Here is a 23,437-nt window from a genome sequence, read left to right on the forward strand (position 1 = left end):
GATTTTATGAATAGGTTTCTAGTCACTTTTTATTTATATCATTTATCTTTTTTGTCATTGTTATTTATGGAGGATGTGAGGTCATTGAGAAATGTAAAATTTCCTGTCAAGGCTGCCACTGAAAACTGCAAACCACATCTTTGCTTCCAAGCACCTTAATCTTCTGTTTGTATATCTGAAATCTGCTTTTGCTCTGTCTCTTTAACTTTTTGTGCCATAGTATCTCATTATTATTACTATTCCGTTATTAAGCCATTAAAAATTCATTATTAAGCCATTATTATGAAACCATTTAATAAGCTTACATTTGTCTTAACTGGTTTTCTTTCGTTCGTTCGTTCTTTTACTTTCAGATTAATTATTCTCTCTAATACTTAAATGCTTCCTCCAGATCAAGATTACTTCTGTGGAGCCCAGACCATTTTTTATAATTGTTTCATTGCATTTGCATCCTCACAACCTCATTTCTGGAGCAAAATTAGTTGTAGGTAGCAGAAAGGCTATACAAGTAATAATAGCATAATTGTAATAGTTTACCAAGTGCTATAGTCTCATTTTTTCTGACCACTACTCTATGTTATCAGCAAAACAGGGGTTTCTCCTTTGTTACAAGAGGATGCTAAGTTTTAAAGGTGAATTACTTATAATGAACACTACCTATAAGGTAGACGTTTTTTCAGTCTCAGCCTTTCTTTCAGTATGCTGCTCCTCACTGGTTCTCAGGTATAATCTAATCTTATTATGCTTTCCTCTTCAGGCATAGGTTGACAATTAGAATTCTTTTTTTTCCAAAAAATGATTATCCTCCTTTCACATGCCCTGGCTACCAAAATCAATGTGGTATGAGGTTTTATGATTAGGAGACAATCTTAGAAATCATGGTTTCTGTGACATTTTTCACAACTTCAAACATTTAAATATAGTCTACATTTTTCTTGGTGTGGAATATTTTCCTTGCTCTTCTGACCTCAAAGAAAAGTATTTGTTAGAGGACCAATTAAATGAAATTTGGGGATTATACTGTATTTAAGCTATAATTCTTACGGGGAAAATAGTTTATATGTGTATCTTGTCTGAAGTAATACATGATTACATTTAATCTCATAAAAGTACCTCAATGTCAACTGTTTGCAATTTTCGTTTAATCTGTGAACAGATACTAAGCATCCAACTATAATATTCATGTTTGTGCACAGGTATGCACTCAGGTCTTCTTGACAAAGATCTAAAGTTATAATTCTAAGACAGTAGATAATTGTTTTATTAAGTACTTATTCTGGTATCAGAACTCACACTTCACTTATTAGAGAAGGAAAAATAAATTTGTTTCCTAAACTTGCTTTGCCCCATTACCTTGTAATCTAGACCCTTTGGTAAAATTTACATTTTTGATAACTACAGTAATGTTCTTTTTACATGCCTGCATCTGGGCTTTACCTAGAGAATATCACATAACCTGACAATTAGTACCAGTTTAAGTCCATCAGCATCAACTACAAAGAAGCCCCCTACTCTAGTTTAAAAATCTCCTCACATTTCTTCAGTCAACAGTTTTTCTGTTTTTCACAATGCCTCTATCAGATAGAAATTTTCCCTTCTACCATATCTCTCGTCACTCTCACTTGCTTGAAGAAGAAAATCACATGGAAGCCTCATCAGTTTTTCTTGCAAAATCTGCTAATACTCACACTTGTCTTTCTCTTCTAATAAAAGGCATAGATGTTTAGTTGTCTAAGACCAATAAACACCAAAGCCTGTCGTCTTCTGCCTCTCAAGAGACTGCACTATCTGTCATCCCCTCTTTCTCATTTGTTTCTCTCTATGTTGGCCACTTTTCACCAGTTTCAAGTATTCTCAGCCTCTTTCATTTTAAATGAATTTACCTTCAACTTTCAATCCATCCATCTATAACTCTACTTTCTATCACCCTGCCTCCCCTCTCCCTTTTCACTCATGACTTCTTAAGTAGGCTATCCTTGTTGTTTATTCTCATTTCTCTACTTACTATAATTTGGTTTTAGCACTGTTGACCCAAATTACTCTTCCCCAGTGCCACCAGTGATTATTAGAGTAGCTAAATGCTAGTGGTATGATTCAGTCCTTGTCTTACTTAATATCTAGATAATATTTGACACTGTGCACCATTATCTTAAAATTCTCTTTCTTCCTGGTCTCTGATACTTCTCACCTAGATTTATCCTACCCCTCTGACTGTTTCTTCCTTGTCATGTCACTCCCCTTCTACCTGGGAGGCCTCACCTGCTCTCACAGCTCCGTTAAACCTCTGTGATTCAGACAGTGTTCACATCACATTTTCTAGCTCAGACCTTTCCTAAGAGACCCACACTAAGAACCTGGCAGTCTAATGATTATCTTCAAACTTAGTGTGTTCAATCCAGCTCCTGTTTTTGGTGTCTACTGTTAGTAAAGTGCAAGATACCAACTTCAGTCTCATTAACAAGCCAGAAAACATGGTATTTTTCCCCTTCCTTCCAGCCTATCATTAGATATTATTGATTATACCTCCTAAATTTTTGTTGAATCTGGCCTTTTTTCTCCAACTCTTTTGCTGCCACTGCAGTCTAAGCCCCAGTGTTATTCAAGATGCTGGTCTCTCAAGGTAGTTAGTGTATGTCACACTGAAATCAGCATACTTCTAGCAAACAGTATACTTAATGTCGATATTGACGTAAATTTTGACACAGACTTATATTCATGCAGAGTGGCCTGGGCTGCTGGACCGTGAATCATGATTTGAGTAACATTGATGTAGTAATAGTTCTCTTTCATGTCTCTACTTCCTTGGCCTTCTGACTGAACTCACCATTTTGACATCTTCCTCTGCCTCCATTATTTTTCCACAGAGTACTAAGAATGATATCATCCTCAAGTCATATTGCTTCTAATCACAATACCCTTTAGTGACTTTTTTGTCCTTGTGATGAAGTCCACAGTTCTTATCATGGATCATGGCTTATAAAACTCTAAATCAGTCCTCAGCTTGCCTCTCCATTCTCCTCTCATGCCTTTTTAGCTATGTTGGAGTTCTTTAAATAGCTTGCATACACTGTATTTTCTCTGATGTCTTGATCTTACAGATTGCTGTTCCATTTGCTAATACTATTTTTTTCTCTTCATCTCTTTATGCCCAACTTCTGCTTCTCTTTGTCTTTCAAGTATCAGTTTAGAAGTCTCTTTCTGAGAGAAGTCTTCTGTAACATTTCAACTAGATTAGATCCCTTCCTTTCTTAGTTATCAGTGCCACACATACAATTTTTAATTTGTTAAATGTGTATATTTTCTGTTGGACTGTAAGTTCTGAGTACCATGTCTGCTTTATTCTCTGCTGTATTAAGCATTGACATTTAGGGTGAAAATCAGAAGTCATAGTAACAATCGTAATTATCTATAAAAAGTATTTTATTCGATCCTCATATTTATTAAAGGAAACACCTTAATACCTTTTAGAAAATCTTGTTTATTTATTGGAAAGTAGTGTATTAGGCAAAGATGTGCCTTCTTGGCATTCTAATTCAGCTTTTGTAATGTTGAGGAATATAATTACTTGACGCATAAAAATACCAGTCTTTTTAACAGTATAATAAGACAGCTAATGTAATCTCCTTTTCACCTGGGATTTAAAAATTGTTTTACGTAGTCCTTACATTATAACACACATGAGTAGGAAATGGTTCTTTTTGGTTTTTGTTATTAGAAACAGCTTTTCGGAAACATTATGTGTTTATTAGGAATATCTAGTTGACACTGGACAGTGATATTGTGTCTTCTGGAAGTCCTGTTTATATGATCATTTTATTTTAACGTATAAGTGGGTTGTTTCTTATTATTTATTTCTTCCAGGAGATTCCATTTCATCACTAATAATAAAAATAAATATGAGGTAAAACATTTGTGAAAGTAAGATTGTGTCATTCATTTCCTTCTCGCAGAGTACACATTGCTTTATGCAGATTCTTTGAGAGACCTAATGGATTGTCCTTTCCTAATATCTTGGGCAAAGATTCTGCTTGACATCTGCTTAATTTACAATCTGTATATTTTACATTCATATTAATGGAGAATTTATGATGAAATCAGTGGTTTTAGGATGCTTTAGGAAAATCCTGCATAATCTACCAGGGTGGAGTTGATAGTGGTAAATAATTAGTCTGAAATATTACATTAGTAGTATAAGCTTAATTTTGTGTTGTTGATTTTGATAATTTTTCATGACTTGCCAAAAATTAAAAAGTAGATATTTAAAGAATTTGGAAGTTATGGTTTCTCTCATCGTGTGCTAAATCTGATCCCCAACAATCTCTTCAAAAAAGTAAGTTATAAGTAGTAAACATTCTGAAAAATGGAAATAGTTTTATTGTGGCTTTTCATGTTTTTAGTCCATATGCAATGTTTCATTGTGCTGCTATAATTATGCTTTCTTTGCCTAATATCTTTCCTGTGTTTTGATTTCCATGTTTTAGCCATAAACTTCAAATTTACATGAAAATTTTTTTTCTGATTGTTTTTGCTTACTGTCTAAACTTTCACTGTGAGTAGGCACATTTGGAAGGTCTTTCTGCAAATTGTCTTGAGCTTTTACTGTCAGAAATCTTAACTCCAACAAGATCACCGCATTCCTGATTGCTGAACCACAGGACTGGTTTGTGTGCTACTGCTTTTCTTGGGATTTTGCAAATACATGAGCTTGAAGTGAGCTTGCATATGTTTTTTAAATTTGATTTTACTCCCTTTCTTGTTTGTGGTCACCTACTTTAGTCAACTATTTAAAATACCTGGATTTTTGTTCTCATGCATCCTCAACTCCTATTTCTTTCCTCTTTTGCTAACAGATGATTAATTTACATCTTGTTTGCTTATTTCTCTAGCTCTTGTACCTTAGGTATACTTGTGTATTTTCCACCTACATAAAGTTTATGTTTTTGTTTTTGTTTTTGTTTTAATGTTCAAAGGGAGAAAATTTCAAAGGTTCCTGGAGGGCTTTCTAACAATGGGCATATTAATTGTTAGATAATTTGGCAGTCGCCCTCAGTATTGCTGGGAAAGAATTCAGCTCCTAAAAAACATAGTGTGGGTTTAGTAATTTTGTATCAGCACTTTTTAGCATTAACCTAGATACTGTGACTCAAAGCCAGATCTTTTCTCATAAGGTATCATTTTCTCTTTGATAACATTGAAGTAGTCACCTAAGAGTGAATTTTGCTACTCCTTTTGATACTTACCTGTTGTGTAGAAATGTCAATTCTATTACTTATCTTACATTTTCCCTATAGGAATGCTACATTAGTAAATTAATACCTATCTTCAGTGCTTTGTTTGCCTTTACACCAGGGTGTTGAATTAATAGTTATGTTATTCTGGCTGATAAAGTTGATACATGGCTTCCACTTTTATGTGATGATAGGTACCTTGCCTAACCCAAATGTAATTCAAATCCTGATATGTATGAAGTCCCTTTGAGTTTTTACCAGTGCTGTATTGAAGTGGATGAACCTGTGTTGAATTATTTTCTAGGTTAGTTTTTAGCTAGGTAAATTAGTCACGTAAAAAATTCGTGTATTAAGAGAAAAGGTTTTATATTCCCAGAGGTGAGAATATTTGAATTAAAAGCTTTATATACTTAAGCTAACTGTAGAGGTTTACTTTTTCCATAACACGACATGTTTATTCTTTTAATGAGAAGTTAACAGTATGTTCACCTGTTTTCTAGTTTGTTTCCAGCTTCTATCCAGCTGAACTACAAATGGTGATTATATAGGAGCAGAAAAAATACAAGATAATCGTAGCAGTAACATAGTCCTTTATGTTGTATTTTCACATATGTGGTCTTTAGTTTACTCCTCATAATAACCCTGTGAAGAACCATGACAGCCATTGTCATCATTCCTGTTTTCCCAATTAAGAAACTGAGATTCGGAGAGGTTAAACAACTTGCTTAAGGTGACCTAAAAGACTCTAGGCTTTTAATTAATCCTAGACCTGGCACTTGTCAGTTTCAGAACTTTTCTGGAATGACATTGGATTTACTAATTTCATCAAGACAGTCTGATTGGGGGTGAACATTTCAGGTTAAGGAAAATAGTTTTTTCTTTTTTGCCTCATTTTATGGGAATTGCTATTATGTGTTAGGATAATTTGGTTTGAAGCAGTTTTGTACAATGTGGCATCAAATAGCAGTTACCTTATAAAACTGTACTGAATCATCAAAGTACTGCCATCCAGCAATAAATATATGTATAATAAAATTAACCTTATTGAGCAGAGTAGTGTGGCACTACTTTGCAGGACTTCCTGTTTGTGATCCTTATTAGTTTTTTTATTAAATTAACCTATTTGCAATTTTTTACAATTAAAAGTATTAGCATGGATGCTTAGCTGATTGTATTTTAGGTTGAAGTAGCATTTTCTATTTAAAGAAGATAATATTTGGGGGAAACTAATACATGGACAGCTGGAATAGCAAAATTTGATGTATGAAATTGGAATCCTTTTCCTGGTAGCTTTTAAGTTCGAGTTTTTGTTGTTGAATTTTATTAAAATTATACTTTCACTAATTTTTATTTTTTGTTTAAGATTGCTGATGTACTTTATTCACTTTTACAGGCCCTAGATGGTCAGAATATTTATAATGCCTGCTGTACCTTAAGGATTGATTTTTCCAAACTTGTGAATTTGAATGTAAAATACAACAATGATAAAAGTAGGGATTATACTCGACCTGATCTTCCGTCTGGGGATGGACAACCTGCATTGGACCCAGCTATTGCTGCAGCATTTGCCAAGGAGACATCTCTCTTAGGTATGATTTTTATTGTCTTAACCACTTTTCTCCCATTTTGCCAAATGGAAAAGTACCAGTAAGTATAATGAATCCTTCCATTTTGGACCTTACCAAATTGTGTTAGATTTCATGAGTTTTCTTTTTCTCAAGTGAGAAGGCGTATTAACACTGTTAAGAACAACCCAAAGTGTTCTCCGTAACTCTACGTAAAATTATGTTAGTTTTGTTCCTTTTAATACCTTCAGCTTCTCTTCCATGCCACTCGCCCAGAGCAAAAGAAGAAAAGCTCTAATGAAGAAATACTGTTGAATTCTTAATGCCATAGTTACACTTTAAACTTGATGTCACTATGCCTAAGTCTAGGCCTGAAGTTCTTGTGTGTGTTTTTCAGTGGTGATCTGATTGTTTTAATTTAGCATTGCATGGAAACAGTGAAATATTAAGAGACAAAACATACATAATGGGTGGAGGCATGTAGGATTTTTTTTAGAAGCATATTGTAGTGGCCTTTAAACAATTCAAACTAGAAGAAATTTTCTGTAAAATTAATTTTGCTATTTCTTTGCATTTTGTCTTAATCATTTATATTTTACTTTGTACCACAATGGACTTGAGCCACCTAAAAAAATACAGTGCAAGCATATGCAGCCTTTAGTTGATAGAGTGAAATCAAGATGAAGAAAAAAATAAAGGAAAATATTATTTTGTAAGTAAAATATGCAAAGTGATTTTATAAGATGGAATTTTAGAGTCTCCTTTTATTTGATGTATTTCTTGATTTCTAGTATTTGTAAGATTATCTTTAAGTCATGATTTTTATACATATGGAACTCAAAATTGATAGTTGACAAACTAGCTTTTACAGTTTAGTTTATGTCCATCATTTCAAAAAGAAAAAAATCGTACAATGAAGTAGTTATTGGAAATACTTACTTCCCAGTATATAACAATCATGCCATCAGTTTGTGAATCTGAAATCTGTAAGTGGTATATATATAGAGAAAGATACTCTAAGGCAGTTGATATTTGATTCTAGTAACTAATCAGAATTAACTACCTGTTAATTCTGGCAACTTTAAACAAACAAATCTGACCCTTTATTTGAATTTTCTGGTATATCTAGCACAAGTCATAGTGTTTTTTATGACTGCAGTAGATGCTTTAGGTCACTTACACTCTTTCCTGACAGAATCTCTACCCCTCTGTGTGTGTCTAGCTGAATTCGTAATTCAAGTTAATAAGATTGAATATTTCACAGTGTACAGTTTTTAAAGGCAAAGTCAAGAGTGAAACAGTGAAACATGGTTTTTGCTTATAATTACTACTATAGATTATTAAACTCTTTACTGATAGACATTGTTATAGAAAGAATCAGAATTTATTGAGTGGCTTCTAGGTCATAAGCATTCAGCTAGGCACTTGGCAGATACATTACTTTATTAAAACAGATGGTGTCATCAAGATTTTACATATAGTTTCTAAGAAGTTGAAAAATTCTTAGAAACAATTTAAAGATAAAATACCGAGAAACTCCAGCTAGCATTAACAATGGACTACTGATCACTTCTTTGGACCATACTGAGCTATGTGTATTTGCCCATCTGAATATACTTAGATGCGCTTGGATCCTGGGTGGGAGGCTTGTTTAGAAGTCACCTAGATTCTTCTCGGGAATTTTTCAGCATTTTCCTTGTGATCTTATGACCTTGGTGAAACTTTTAAAACAATAATAAAGTCATTTTTTTTTCTTTCTTTGAGACGGAGTCTCACTCTGTGGCCCAGGCTGGAGTGCAGTGGCGCAGTCTCGGCTCACTGCAACTTCCACCTCCCGGGTTCAAGCGATTCTCCCGCCTCATCCTCCCGAGCATCTGGGACTACAGGCATGTACCACCACCCCTGGCTAATTTTTGTGTTTTTTCGTAGAAATGAGATTTCACGATGTTGGCCAGGCTGGTCTGGAACTCCTGATCTCAGGGGATCCGCCCGCCTCAGCCTCCCAAAGAGCTGGGATTACAGGTGTGAGCCACCATGCTTGACAGCTTTTGTTCATTTTTTAAGTGTTTTACGTTTTTACATTAAAAGCATGTAAATTAAGTTCCTCCCTTCACCAAAAAATTGTCTAGTGTCTTTTTCCCTTCACCAAAAAATTGTCTAGTGTCTTTTTCCACTTCTGTGTTGAATTTTTTAGTATAATGCATTTTTGTTTCTTCATCTCTGCCTTATAAGAAAAAGGAAAAAATGTTTAGCCTTTCCTAAGTGACTTCATTTTTTATCTGTTTTAATGTTTCTGCATCTTGTTATAACTGAGCTTTTTAAGTATACTCAAAAATAGGTTGAAAGTAGGTGAGTTAAAGGTTTTAAAAATCAGATAATGGACCCAAGTTTTGATAATTCACAAGAGATAACCATTTATTTTTATATTTTTAATGTAAATACATGTTTCTGTACAAAATTAAAATTGCTCTGTATTTGCAGATTTGCATTATCTTTTATTGTAATTGATATTTTACTTAGAATTTGTTTTAAAATATAGTTTTAATACCTGCATAGCATGTTAGTGGATATGTTGTACCTTTGAAAGTGGACATGTAGGCTGTTCCATATTTTTTATTAAAATACCCTTGTACTTTTTTGCCTCTCAAATTATTTTCTTAGACTAGATTCCTAGAATTAGAATTATTGGGTCAAAGAAAATGTTAAAGCCTATTTACATTATTTGCAAATTTCTTCATCTAAAGGTGATATTAACTTAAACTAACATTAATTATATATGAGGCTGGGTGTCCTACTTTTTCCCCTACCAGCATATTATTTTTTAATTTCACAAGATTAATTTGATAGGAAAATGTCTATTATTTTAATTTCTGTTAAGATTTAGTTTGCAGTCTTTAAATGTTTATTTGACAGTCACAATTCTCTAAATTGCTTACCTTCATTCTTTCTGTTAGGATGTACAATAATTTTTATAAAATGGGTAGTAAGGATATTAATATGCGTATTTTGGATGAGCCAAGCCTTCAGCTTTATTCACATATGTTAGACAGGTCAATTTTTGGAAAAGTATGTTTAAATAATCTTACCTTTTTAAATAATTGATCTCAATCCCAAAGTATTCATTTGTACGACATGAAGACACTATTTTCTTCTTCATACATTTGGTGAATATTTGATCGCAGTTTCCACCTTTATTTTTGCTTTTTAAACATTGTTTACAGTGATACCCAATATCGCATAAGTGAGGACATGCCTTTTAGAATAGTAACTAAATCTTTTCCTCTAATTATTTAATCAGATGACTTCAACAAACTAGTATTGCTGGGATTAACTTCCTGCTCAGTCTTCCTGAAACAGTACTTGTTCAAAATGAAGTAATTGAATTTGTTTCAAAAATTTTGTAAGAACACAAATATAAGGTGATACTCTTTTGCTAAATATTTGTGTTGGGCTTCCTTTACCTTGTATGATTTTTATATTAGATCTAGCTACTTGACTGAATTTAATTACTTTAGAATCAGTACTATAAATTTGAATTTATTTATTTTACACAGTACTTTTTTAAGACTAACATTTATATCTGGCTTTTCTGTTTCCTTCAATGCTAGGTATCATAGTGTCTCAGAAAATGTAATTTGTTCAAAGAAAGGAGACTGAGTACTTTGTAATGAGTTTAAAAATCTGACATCTAAATACATAATCACAAACGTGGCAGACTATTAGTCATTCACATATTCTGTTTCAAAGAACACGGTGATCAAAAATCCTTCAGATTATAAATTGAGATATCATTATAATCGTTTTCTCATGTTAAGAGGTGTAGTTAATTTATTAAGGGGTAGATCACTTAGAAAAGTTGCTGGAAGTAATTTTTCATGATCATGTTGTCTGCATTCTAAAAATTAGGAGAAAGAGTGTGTACAAAGAATATTTATTTTAGAGCTTTCCTTGTATTTCAAATTGAGGAACAGGCATTCTCATCATAAAGTTTTTAAAAGAAAGGCAAAGCAGATCTTTTGTAGGAAATCATTGACGTTAAAATAGTTATCATTGTGAACAGATACAACATTTATTCATAAAGATAAACATGTAGGTCTTATAGAACATTGTTTCTCAAAATTTTGCTGCACATTGAAGTCACCAAATTCTACCCCAGACTGAGAATAGTTGGAGTGGGTCACAGGCATTCCTATGTTTTTAGGATCTCAAGATGGTTTTACTGTGTAGCAAGAGTTGAGAATTACTGACACAGAAAATAACTTGTGACTTAATTAATGTCATTTAAATCTATTTTGGTACAGTTCTGCTGGCATAATTTTAATTAGCTGTTAAACTGAATTTTTTATTTTCTATCTATTTGTGATACATAAAATTAACTGGAAAACTTATTTTGATTTTCTTTCTTTGTTACATTTGTATGGGTTATTCATTTGGTAATATTTATTAATTTATTATTAGAGATTTAAGCTGTATGCTAATATAACGAATCCCATACACCTGTCATCTTGGTTCAATAGCGCTGACACTTAGTTTTATCTATTCAGTTTTTCTTTTGTATTCTAAAGCAAATCCTTGACATTATGACATGTCTTCTCAAATATTACCATAGTATCTCTAAAATAATTACATTTTCTTACCAAACCATAATATGATTATTACACTTAATCAAAATTGACAATGATTTCTTAATGTCATCAAATACCCAACTTACATTAAAATTTCCCCAATTATCTTGAAAATGCTTTTAAAGTTTGATTTGTTCAGAACAAGGTCCTATGGAGGGCCGCACATAGCATTTGGTTGTTTTATCTCATTAGTCTATTTCAGTCTGTAATAGTCCTCTCCCTTTCTCTACTCCCAATCTCACATCCGTTTACTTATGAAGTGACATGGTTATCCTTTTAGAAAGTTTCACAGATTAGACTAGCCTTGCTGTTTCCTTAGAGTGTCATGTTAACTTGTTTCCTCTATCTGCTGCGTTTCTTATATAAACTTAAAGTTAGTTCCAAAGGCTTGATAAGATTTAGAGCCTGTTTTTTTTTCTTTTTTTTCTTTTTTTAAGTGCTTCTTGTGCTTCCTATTGTGTCTCAGTAGGAGACATCTAATATCTGGTTGCCCCACTTTTAGTGATTTTAATGATGCTTTAAGACTTTTGTGGATTTGGGTGTTGACCTTCTGATCCTTTCGTTACATTTTTTTCCGCTAATGATTTTAGTATACACTAATGGTTGCTACCTTAATTAATTTCACTAGTGGGTTGCAAATATTGCTTTTTCTCCCCTAATTCACATATTCCTTCTCTACATTAATTAGCTGAAAATCTTTATAAAGTAGAATTTTCCTTCATCAACTAGAATTATCAACCTTGTAATTCAATTTGTGCAGGACAATTAGTTAAATTCTTGCATTTATTTGCTAATTTTCAGTTTTTGCCCAGCTTTTGTTTTCAGGTAAGTACTTAAACCAGCTTATGAACAGGTACATTATAGATTCTTCCCACTGTCTGCTTTAAACTTTTGAAACTGTCAGTTGTTTGCAGGTTCTGGTAGCCCAGAGTGGTTTGAAATGGTGACCTTAGCCCCGATGTATGTAATTATTTAATTTGGCCTTGAACAATGGCCCAAAAAAGGAAGGGGGTGGGGTGGATAAAGGACTAAGCAAAATTAATTAAAATTTAGAAATCTTTCTCTCAGAAGGAATTCATGCCCATAAATGGAAGACCAGGATACATTAATATTTTCTCAGTAAATACCAATAGATTATAAATCACTTTTCTTGTATACATAATTGTGAAAAAACCCATCCAGGTGTGCATGTGAGCTGTTTATTCATTGAGAGGATTTAGATCTCTTAGGTGTTTTTTGTTGTTGTATGTGTACTTTCGTGTAGTCTGCCTGTTCTATTCTTTTTGAATAGGATGATATGTACAATTTAAAAAAGTCTTTTGTGAAATGTGGCTTTCTTAAATACATTATTGCATTTCATCTACAGTGATGAAGGGAAAAACTACAAAACTAGACAGATTACATATTAATTAGTATTGCAGTAGTGAGGTAATAGAGTAATACTCATATATTTTCTTACAATATATGTAGGTGATGCTTGTGTTCTTTACTTTTGTGTGTGTGTGTGTGTGTTTTTAAACAAGATTCATTATAGTCTTTCAGATATGATTTAATAAATTTAGGCTGTTCAGGGTTTCCTACAGAGATGAATGCTGCTTCTAAGGTTTTGGGTTTCTTGAACCAGAGCTTAGAAAGAACAAGAATATGGCATGGTATTTTCGTGGTTTAGTAAGGCTACTTTTAGTTAATTATTGTGATGTAGGCCGTTAAGTAGACTTTTCTAAAACGAAACCCCAGTGAAAAGGGGTTTTGAAGATGCATATATACTGGTTTCTAAGAACTAGGCTTTTTGGATCATTGGTATTGGTAGAAGGGATTTGCTGTGTTTTCTGCCACCATTGAATCTCTGTATAAAGTTTGGCTCCGCTATCAAAATGCTTAGATAGATCCCTTTGCAATAGTTGCCACCCTAGGAATAGCTCGAAAATTATTAAGTTAATACTAGTTCCTTAGATTCCACCTCTATTCCTTGGAGTTTGTTTTTTGTTTTTTGTTTTTTGTTTTTTTTTTGAGACGGAGTCGTCTCGCTCTGTCGCCCAGGCTGGAGTGCAGTGGCGCGATCTCGGCTCACTGCAACCTCCGCCTCCTGAGTTCACGCCATTCTCCTGCCTCAGCCTCCCGAGTAGTTGGGACTACAGGTGCCTGCCACCATGCCCGGCTAATTTCTTTGTATTTTTTTTAGTAGAGACGGGGTTTCACCGTGTTAGCCAGGATGGTCTTGATCCCTGACCTCGTGATCCTCCCGCCTTGGCCTCCCAAAGTACTGGGATTACAGGCGTGAGCAACCGCGCCTGGCCTGCTTAGAGTTTTTTATGTCATCATTTTGTGACACAAACATTTAAAATACTGTAGCTTAGAATGAAATGTCTCAATCCTAGGAGCCAAAAGTTTGCTGAATATGAATACTAATATTAGCTAACCATTTTTCTGTCCTGTTTCAGGCACTCAACTGTTCTTAGCCCTTCACAAGTAATACATCATCTCTAAATGTAGTTACCATTATGGATCCCATTTTACAGATTTGGAAAGTAGGACAGAAAGAACAGTTTGCTTAGATTCCCTTAACTTTTGAGTGACCAAGCCCTGGCACTCAATGCCAGGAAATCTAGTTCCAAGGTCCGTACTCCTAACTAATAAATAGTGGAATAAAATTAGATTAGCTTGACATTTTAGCCTGTCATCTTCTCCCCTGTAGAATAGTTATCAAGAATAATAATATACATGTAGTAAAAATGTAAGTCCCATCATTTTAGCTTTCTTTTTTTTTTTTTTTTTTTACATAGTAAGATATTTTTTGTTACCAAGTCCATTCAGTATTTAGCCTGATTATCTTATTGATTAAAAAATGAAAAGTGAGTATTGTTCATACATTCATTCAAAATTGGGTACAAAACAAGGGTAGATATGTAACATGCAAATAATAAACTGAACTTACATTTTTATCTTTTTGGCAACACATTAAAATTTATGTCAATCTAATTTTTTCAAAATCTTTTTCTATAATATTTTATTAAGACTAATTATAGCAAATAGTAGCTGTAAAATTAAACCAAAAAACTTATCTACTGCAGGACATATTTGAAAGCTATCCCTCAAGAAAGACCAAAGTAATCACATGTACATAAACATGCTAGTCTTTCTCAGAAATATTAAAAATACATAGATTTTAAAGCACATTGCTGAATGCCATAACACCAAAATAAAAAATATATATTAATTAAAAATTAATATTTTATTTTCAACATAAATCAGAAATACCTGGTCAGAGGTCACTACCTGTCCTAACTGTCCCATAACTTTGACTTGCTCATTTCATGTGTTTTAGTATCTAAGAAGTAAAAAATCGTTGGAGTGTGCTTCTTTGTATGTACAATTTTAAATGATGTTGACTTCTTTGGATTATTGAACTGTCCTCTACTTTGCTGTAGCTGAATTTTTAAAATGTTAATTTTTAAGTCTTAAACTGTCTTTTGGAGGAAACATTGGAAGAGCTAAAGTAGATAGAGTTTATTTAAAATTTTTTAACACTGGATAAAATTTTTACTTTTGGGTCACAAATTAATTTGAAGCTGTGTCTTTTAGAGAGCTTATTCAGCTCTTAATTCCATTATAAGTAATATTTGAATGAATGTGTTTTATATCTGGAATGATTTTTATCATCTGAGTAAAGGAAATATGTTTGATGGTAGTTTGGGTACTTGGAAGGTATTACGGGTTACAGATGAGAAAAAAATGTTACTACATCATTTCATGTTTACATACTGACTAGCATTTTCAGTGAAATACGCTTATTACAATAGGACTATAAAATGTTTTTTAAAGGTTTAATTTTCCAGGGCAGATAGTTAAGACTATGTGATCATCCATTAAAAACTTTTCACATAGTCTTGCTTAAATGGATCCATTATGTTTACCCTTTATATTGTCCTCATCTGTAGTTTTAAGAAATTTACTTCATTTGTTAATACTTACTTTCCGTTACCTTCCCCTTTTCTATGACAATCTGTTGATACTTGAAGACTTCTCTTGTATTCATCTTAGAGTTAATATTTTTAAGGCCAAACAGCCTAAGTTCTGTGGTAATCAACTCCAACTTTGCATAATTAAAATCTTCTGCATAAAGATAAGTTTAAATCAAATCAGATTGCAGATTTTATTAAAGAAATTGTGTTTTTAAGAGTTGACAAATATATATTGTATGGCTAAAACAAAATACTTCTTTTGCTTCTGCATTTAGTAGAAGAAAAACTATATATGTTTTTGACCAAAGTATAAAAGATGATTCTTTCCAGGGAGGTAAATTATGCAGAAGATTTTCACTAGCAGCTCTAAACGGCTATCCTCAATTAATTGCCATGAACATTTCATAGCCCTAGAAGGATGTTGGCTCACTTCAGTGTCATCCTGGTTTATTCATTCATTGTATTATTCAGCAGTCATTTTAACACTGTGCTACACACTTCAGGGACTCAGAAGAATAACAGAGTTTCTGTTTTCGTGAAGCTTCTCATCAGAGACAGCAAACATATGAGTTAGAGCTAATTGGAGGCAAACTGAAATACATAGTGGAGTTAGTGTGGTTATCAGCACATAAATGAGTGATCCATCAACAAAAGGAGAAATTGGGAGGGTTTTATGGGCCAAAAAGATAGCATGATTAAATGTGATAGAGTATATGTCATGTTTTAGGAGTGATAAACATTCAGTTATGTGTGACGAATAGGATAATTGAAAAAATATGAAAGGTAATGATGCCAGAAAGTATTATGGGACAAGATCTTAAAACCGATATTATCCAGGGAGTATGAATTTTATATGGGAATTCTTAAACTCCTTTTTGACTGGAAGATGAGCGTCTGAGTATCTGCGACTATTTGATGATATTATGTACCAAGTTTTAGATGTTTGGCTTTTTTCAGGTTATCAAAGTGGGGAATGAGTTAAGAACCATTGCTATGAAGGATTCATCAACTATTTTTAGGCAGTTGGGTAAAAATGAGCAATTTAGTTTTAAGAAACCAACTGTGGCTCCAGAGTATGTTGGAAAAGTGAAAATAGAGATTAGGAAAAACAGGTAGGAGACTCTTAGTTTAATTAAGATGTAATTATACATCTAAGCTAGAAACGTAAAATGAGAATGCAAAGTAAGAAATCTGGGGAAAATTATATGTAAAAGTAATAGGACTTGGCTCTTATTGATATGATAGCTTATGAGAAAAATGTGGAGGAGTCCACCAGACAGTAGGAAATTCAGCCTAAGACTTGGGCAAGAGTTCTGTGGAGTTGTGTATTCAGAGGCCAGAGATGTGATGTTTAAAATTTTGATTTAAGATTTCTCAGGTATAAGAAAGCAAGAGGATTAAAGCATTGTAATTAAACTTTAAGCAGTGCATATTTATGTTATAGATAAGATAAACAAGAAGTCTAGCAATCAAATAAATAGAATTAAAATTAGTAGTGATTGTTCAGTACAGTGTAGTTACATAAGATTATTCACAAGAGTGTATAAATCAAATTACAATGGATTAAGGATATAAATGTGATGAGAAAGTAACTGTACTCTTTGAAGAAGTGTGCCATAGAAAAGAAGAAGAAATGGGGTGGTAGTTCAGGAGTAAAGCAGGAACCAATGGGGGGAATGTTTGCAGTGAGGCAGTATGTATAATCATTTAAAACATGGGCTTGGAGTCCTCTCATTTCCACGTTTGAACATAATGGTAATAATACCTTCCATTTAAGGCTGTTGTGAGGATTAAATGTGTTAATGTGCAAAGAACTTTTTACAGTGCCTGGCATATAATAAATGCTCGCTACCTATTAACTAGTATTTGTTTCTAAGGCTAGTTTAAGTCCTAGAATTGATTGTAAGGATTAGATCAGGAGTATAGTGTACATGTTGGGATTTAAATATAGAGATATATTTTTAAAGACCATTGTTAGAACCAGAAGAGATTTTTTATCAAGTTCACACAGAAATGTAGGTGCATTGGCTGGGCGTAGTAACTCGCACCTGCAATCCCAGCACTTTGGAAGGCTGAGGCAGGAGAATTGCTTGAGGCCAAGATTTTGAGACCATTCTGGGCAACTCGCAAGACCCTATCTCCACCAAAAAAAAAAAAAAAAGTAGATGCAGAGCTGGAAGCAGAACCGAAATCATCAGTGTTACAGTCATTATTCTTTCCTGTCACCATTATATGTCTTTATGAAGCAAGGGAGAAAGAAGAACAGATGAAAGAAGTGAGGATTTTGAAGTTGGTTGAAAAATTTGATTGAATTCTGATCTGAATATTATAAGACACTTGCTTAACAAGTCGAAAGTAGGAAAGTAGACTTAAGACTCTGTTGGATTTGGGGAAACTCTCAAGAATGGACTAGAAATTCAGCTAAAAGTGGATTACAAAATATTTCTAGAATTAGCATTTGTGGGGTTTGTGTGTTTTCACTCTAGTATTTGTTAAGCCCAGATGAAAGCGTAGACAGACTATAAGACTGGATTTATCTAAGTCTGGAATTGTGTAACATTAAAGAAATAGTAGCAAATGAGCAGAGTGTTGGTCCAAGCTTAGGCTCTATGGTAAAGTCAAGTCAAGGGAGAATAGAAAGGGGGTCACCATAAAGGTCAAAAGTGGGTTTAGTGGTTGTGTGGGAATAGGAGGATCAAGAAAAGAAAGAAGTTAGGAAAGGAGATATAAGTGTTGAATGACCATTACAAAAAGAGACAGAGGAAAGAAAAATCAAGATGTAGCAAAAGAAGTTGCTAATACGGATGGATGTAGTAAAAACCATGAAAGTAGATGTTTTTAAGAAATCATGAGATGAGAGTCTTGGAAAAGTCATAGGTTGATGCAGGGAATGGAGAAGAAGGAAATAAAGCCAGGTGCTGAAGTCTTTATGTAATGGGAGGAGATGTTCCAGTAATCCAATGGCTATTTTGATGGGAAAGAGTGTGGTATGATTAGGTGGCATTGACATTGGAAACCAAACTTATTGATGGTGGTAGAACAGCAGTTTGAAAGGTAACATTGGGCGGTGAGCTGGAGTGATGCATGATGCATCCTTATTCTTTCCTTTGGAGAAAAGTTGAGGGAGACCAAAAATGACTTTTTGAGGGGATTGTGGAAGTTTCATTAGAAGAAAAATAAGTTTTTAATTAAAAAGTTAATCTGAGGAACACGTAGAATAAAAGTGTAGCTGTTAATGGTAGAAGAGAATGGATCCCATAAGGCAAAATAAGAACGAAAGGAAGGTTGGTGGAAGAGAAAGAGGATTGAATTGTTTCAAGAAAGAATAGCAGGTGTCATGCTTATGAAAAGTAAAATTTTTATTTTCAAATCAGGAAATAAAATGTAAAATGTGCCTTCCAGACCCCTTGGTATACATGGAAGACTGGTTCTAGGACACACACAGTCCCACTCCCCACCGCCTACCCCCGCCTCCACACACCCCCAGATACTAAAATCCACTGATGCTCAAGTTCCTTGTATAAAACGGTATAGTGTTTGCATATGACCTATGCACAACCTCTTATATGTACTTTAAATCATCTTTAGATTACTTGTATTACCCAGTACAATATAAATGCTATGTAAATGGTTGTTATACTATATTGTTTGGGGAATAAGGACAAGAACAACTTTCTATACATGTGCAGTACACCATCGTTTTCCCCCCAAATATTTTTATCCAAGGTTGGTTGAATCGGAACCCAGAGATACAGAGGGCTGACTATACTTTAAGAATTAGAATTAGCCAGTCATGGTTGCAGGTGCCTGTAGTCCCAGCTACTCGGGAGGCTGAGTCCAGAGAATGGCATGAACCTGGGAGGTGAAGCTTATAGTGAGCTGAGATTGTGCCACAGCGCTCCAGCCTGGGCGATAGAGCGAGACTCCGTCTCAAAAAAAAAAAAAAAAGAAAAATTAGAAGGTGCTGCCAGGCGCGATGGTTCTTGCCTGTAATCCCAGCACTTTGGGAGGCTGAGGCGGGCATATCACTTGAGGTGAGGAGTTTAAAACCAGCCTGGCCAACATGGTGAAACAACCGTCTCTACTAAAAATACAAAAATTAGCCAGGTGTGTTGGTGGGCGCCTGTAATCTTAGCTCCTCGGGAAGCTGAGTCAGGAGAATCGCTTGAACCCAGGAGGTGGAGGTTGCAGTAAGCTGAGATCATGCCATTGCACTCCAGCCTGGGCGACAGAGTGAAACTCCATCTCAAAAAAAAAAAAAAAAAGAAGGGGCTTTAGAGTCCTACCACGAATGCTCTTCTGTTCAGTAGTACACAAGACTAATTACTACCAGATGTTGTGAACAGGGAAAAGAAGTAAGACCAAAAAAAAATGATAAATTACTTTGGATGGAACTTTTAGAATGGAAGATGGAGGGATAAATTTGACATTTTTCAGAATCATAAACTCTCACAAGTAAGGGGAACCTAAGGAAACAAGATGATTAGATGTAATAGGAGATACTGGAACAAAAAAAAGGGGACATTAGATGCAAATTGAAGAAATCTGACAAAGAATGGACTTTTGTTAATTTATCAATATTGGTTGATTAATTGCAACAACTAATAAATTGCAATACCATACTAATGTATGGTGCTAATAATGGGGGATCTGGGGTTTCCAGGTTATATAAGAACGTTGTAATGTCTTAAATTTGTTTGTAAATCTAAACCTTTTAAAATAGCTAAAAATTATAGATACAATTTCTAAATGATTTAATTAACAAAACCAGTTTAATTCTTCAGTTGAAATGAGCAAGGTTAAGGATACCTGTGTGTTTCAGTGTAATATCTGAAAGGAAGAGAACAGATACATAATTTGTATCACTTCTGTCTGGACTTAGGGTCTCTTGTCATATACATGGCTGGGCATCCATCAGCTTCTGTGGAGGAAAGGTTAGTAATTATAGTGTCAGAACTAACATGAGAATTTTAAGAGATTGCTGAGTCACTCACAGTGTCTGGGTGACCCATCTGATGAGGGCCATTTCACATGAAGAAGATTCCTGCAGCACCTTCTTTTCTTCAGCACATGATTGTTTAGGAAGCTCTTTTACATTATTTTATCTTTATAACAATCCTCAGAGTAGATCGAGTATTTTTATCCCTCCTTATCAATATGTGAAAACAGTTTTTTCCTGCATATCTGCTGCCTTAGCTAAAGATGCAAATCATTAAAGGTAAAATTATAATTTCTGTAGCTAAAAGTAATCTGTTAGAGCCAGTGTATACAATATGTTTAATATGCTTTCTATAACTTTCTCAAAGGGCCCATGATGAGTTTATTGTCCTCTCATTTAGCTGGGAGTTGAGAACAGAATTATTTTCTAGAATGTATTATGATATAAATAGTGCATCATGAATATTTTGTAGGTTTGTATATTTTTATTGCAGCAGACAGCATTGAGATTAAACCTAAAATACCTGATTGACAAAGTAATTTTTCAGACAAAAGTATATTGAGGGAAATTGGAGAATCTTCAGAGGCTTTAAAAGTCCAGGAAAATCTTAGACTACTCCAGTGATTTAGAACTGTGTAAAGGTAGCCTAAGTCGTTTTTCTAAGTTATCAGCCGAGGGGAGGAAATAATGAAAGAGAAATACATACTAGTGGGATTAAGGACAGGTGGTGGCTCCTCTTACCTATTAAAGCATTCTTACACCATACTATGAACTGTGTAAAAGGAAGGATCATTGGACATAATAGATCACCTGACAAGGTGCCCCAGAATGGTGGAAGTAAATCGACAAGTGAGGAGACTGAATTAGCATTCAGACAGTGGGGACCTCACACCTTGCATTCCCCTTTTTGGTAAGATTTTTATTACCTCCTTAGTTAGAAAGAGGTAAATTCATCTATTTTGAGCCCAAATTTTTCTGACTAGAAGATTGGTAGTCTTATTTTTACTAAAGTGCAAGATTAGTTAGTAAAATATAGCATTCTCTGGCTTTTTTTTTTTTTTTTTTTTTAATGTTTCAGATCTGTCACACTAAAAAGGGCTTTAGGCCGGGTGTTGTGGCTCACCCCTGTAATCCCAGCACTTTGAGAGGTCAAGGTGGGAGGATTGCTTGAGGCCAGCAGTTTGAGACCAGCCTGAGCAACATAGTGAGATCTCAGTCTCTACTAAAAATAAAAAAAATTAGCCAGGCCTGGTGGCATGTGCCTGTAGTCCCAGCTACTTAGGAGGCTGAGGTGGGAGGATTGCCTGAGCCCAGAAGATAGAGACTGCAGTGAGCCATGATCATGCCACTGTACTCTAGCTTGGGTGACAGAGTGAACCTTGTCTCAAAAAATAAAGGGTGGGGAAGCTTTAGCCTAGACTTTTAATTCTCAATTACCATTATAAATTTATTTTAATTATTAACTAATTATTTTAATTCTCAATTAGTGTTTTTCCATGATAAGGCTTGATGTTCTAAACAATATCATACCACCAAGTTACCTCTGCTGGAAAACCCAGATTTCAAGGAAAAAAATGTATTTTGAAAACAATTATGTCTTAAATATTTAAAATTCTTTTTGACTGGTTTTCACCATCTTTAAATGTTTTTGGTAAGTAATTTTCATTAGATTATTTAAATGTATAGTGGCACGGTAGGGTTGTATCTCAGATATGAAGCGATTTTTCATAAAAATAAAGTGTTAACCTTAGGCCAGTATGTTTAGATCAATACTGAATTTAAATAGATTGATAATTTTTTAAATATACTTTATGAATTTGTAATTTTTCCTGAGATTTCAAGAGGGAAAAATGAGTAGGAGATGACTGAGAGCTGTAAAGTTTGGGAGTGTCAATTAACTCAGCATTCTTTTAAAAAATATATGTCATATATTACAGCATTTTCTTTTATTTGAAGTGAGTAAATGTTATCTTTTAAGTTCCTTAGTAATTTTTGAGCACTCCGTATATACAAAGCATGTGAATATTTGGTAGCGTTTTACAAATGTCCAGAGATTTGTGAGAGTTCCTGAGATCCTTATAGGGGGCCTACAAAGTTTAGTATTACTTTTCATGGTAATACTAAAATATAGTTTGCCTTTTTTTACTTTTTCTCTTAATAGCGTACAGTGGCATCACTCTGAAGGCTAATAGTATGTGTATTTGTGTGCTTTAAAAAGTTAGTGGTTTTGTCCGGGCACATTGGCTCAGTTCTGTAATCCCAGTACTTTGGGAGGCTGAGGCGGGCAGATCACCTGAGGTCAGGAGTTCGAGACCAGCCTGGCCAAAATGGTGAAACCCCATCTCTTCTAAAAATACAAAAATTAGCCGGGCGTGGTGGCGGGTGCCTGTAGTCTCAGCTCCTCGAGAGGCTGAGGCAGGAGAATTGCTTGAAGCCAGAAGGTGGAGATTGCAGTGAGCCAAAATCTTGCCATTACACTCCAGCCTGGGGGACAAGAGCAAGACTCCGTCTCAAAAAAAAAAAAAAAAAAAAGTTCTTGGTTTTAATTTCTGAAATGATAACCATTAATAGAACCTAAATTAACAAAAACTCCTTGTGATCCTCTATAATTTTTAAGACTATAAAGGGGGCCTGAGACCAAAAATTTGAGAACGTTTTCACTTTGGGATACAAAGTTTAAGACAATTGTAGTTAAATAAGTAGGAGATACAGAGTATTTTAATAAACAGTAGATGGTTATAAAAGTCAAGAGATGTACAGAGAAAATGCTAGTGATGAGCAGATTTTTTTGGTAACTAATTTTAATTCCACAGTGAAGATTTTTTGGTTTAGTGGGCCCTTAGAATTGCTTCTTCCTGTTAGGATTAAAAGTGAAACCAGAAATTAAAATGATTTAATTTTTTTATTGTGGTAAAGATCTAGTCCAAATATCCTTGATGGACTTTTAAAAAAAAACAGGCTTTGTATTGTTAAAAAGGGAATTTGAGGCTTCGTACTGAACAACTTCTGCATGCCATATTGAAGTTGGTGGTTTTGTGTTTGTTTGCTATCGGTCGGATCTCATAAAGACTATGGAATTTAATAGAATTTTAAAGTTACCATTTTTCCTAAAAGGTAG

The 23,437-nt window shown here is 34.1% G+C and overlaps 1 protein-coding gene across 7 annotated transcripts in view; it reads left to right on the forward strand.

Annotated features, from left to right (window-relative positions):
• Positions 1 to 23,437, forward strand: part of PTBP2 (polypyrimidine tract binding protein 2) — a 92,908-nt gene that overhangs the window by 56,396 nt on the left and 13,075 nt on the right. For all 7 annotated transcript variants that reach the window (XM_025393814.1, XM_025393870.1, XM_025393826.1 and 4 more), the window contains one exon: positions 6,622 to 6,817. In XM_025393814.1, the coding sequence (XP_025249599.1) occupies positions 6,622 to 6,817 (196 nt within the window). The remainder of the gene's footprint in view (positions 1 to 6,621; positions 6,818 to 23,437) is intronic.

Source organism: Theropithecus gelada, chromosome 1 (genome assembly GCF_003255815.1).
Source record: "Theropithecus gelada isolate Dixy chromosome 1, Tgel_1.0, whole genome shotgun sequence".
Classification (NCBI taxonomy): domain Eukaryota; kingdom Metazoa; phylum Chordata; class Mammalia; order Primates; family Cercopithecidae; genus Theropithecus; species Theropithecus gelada.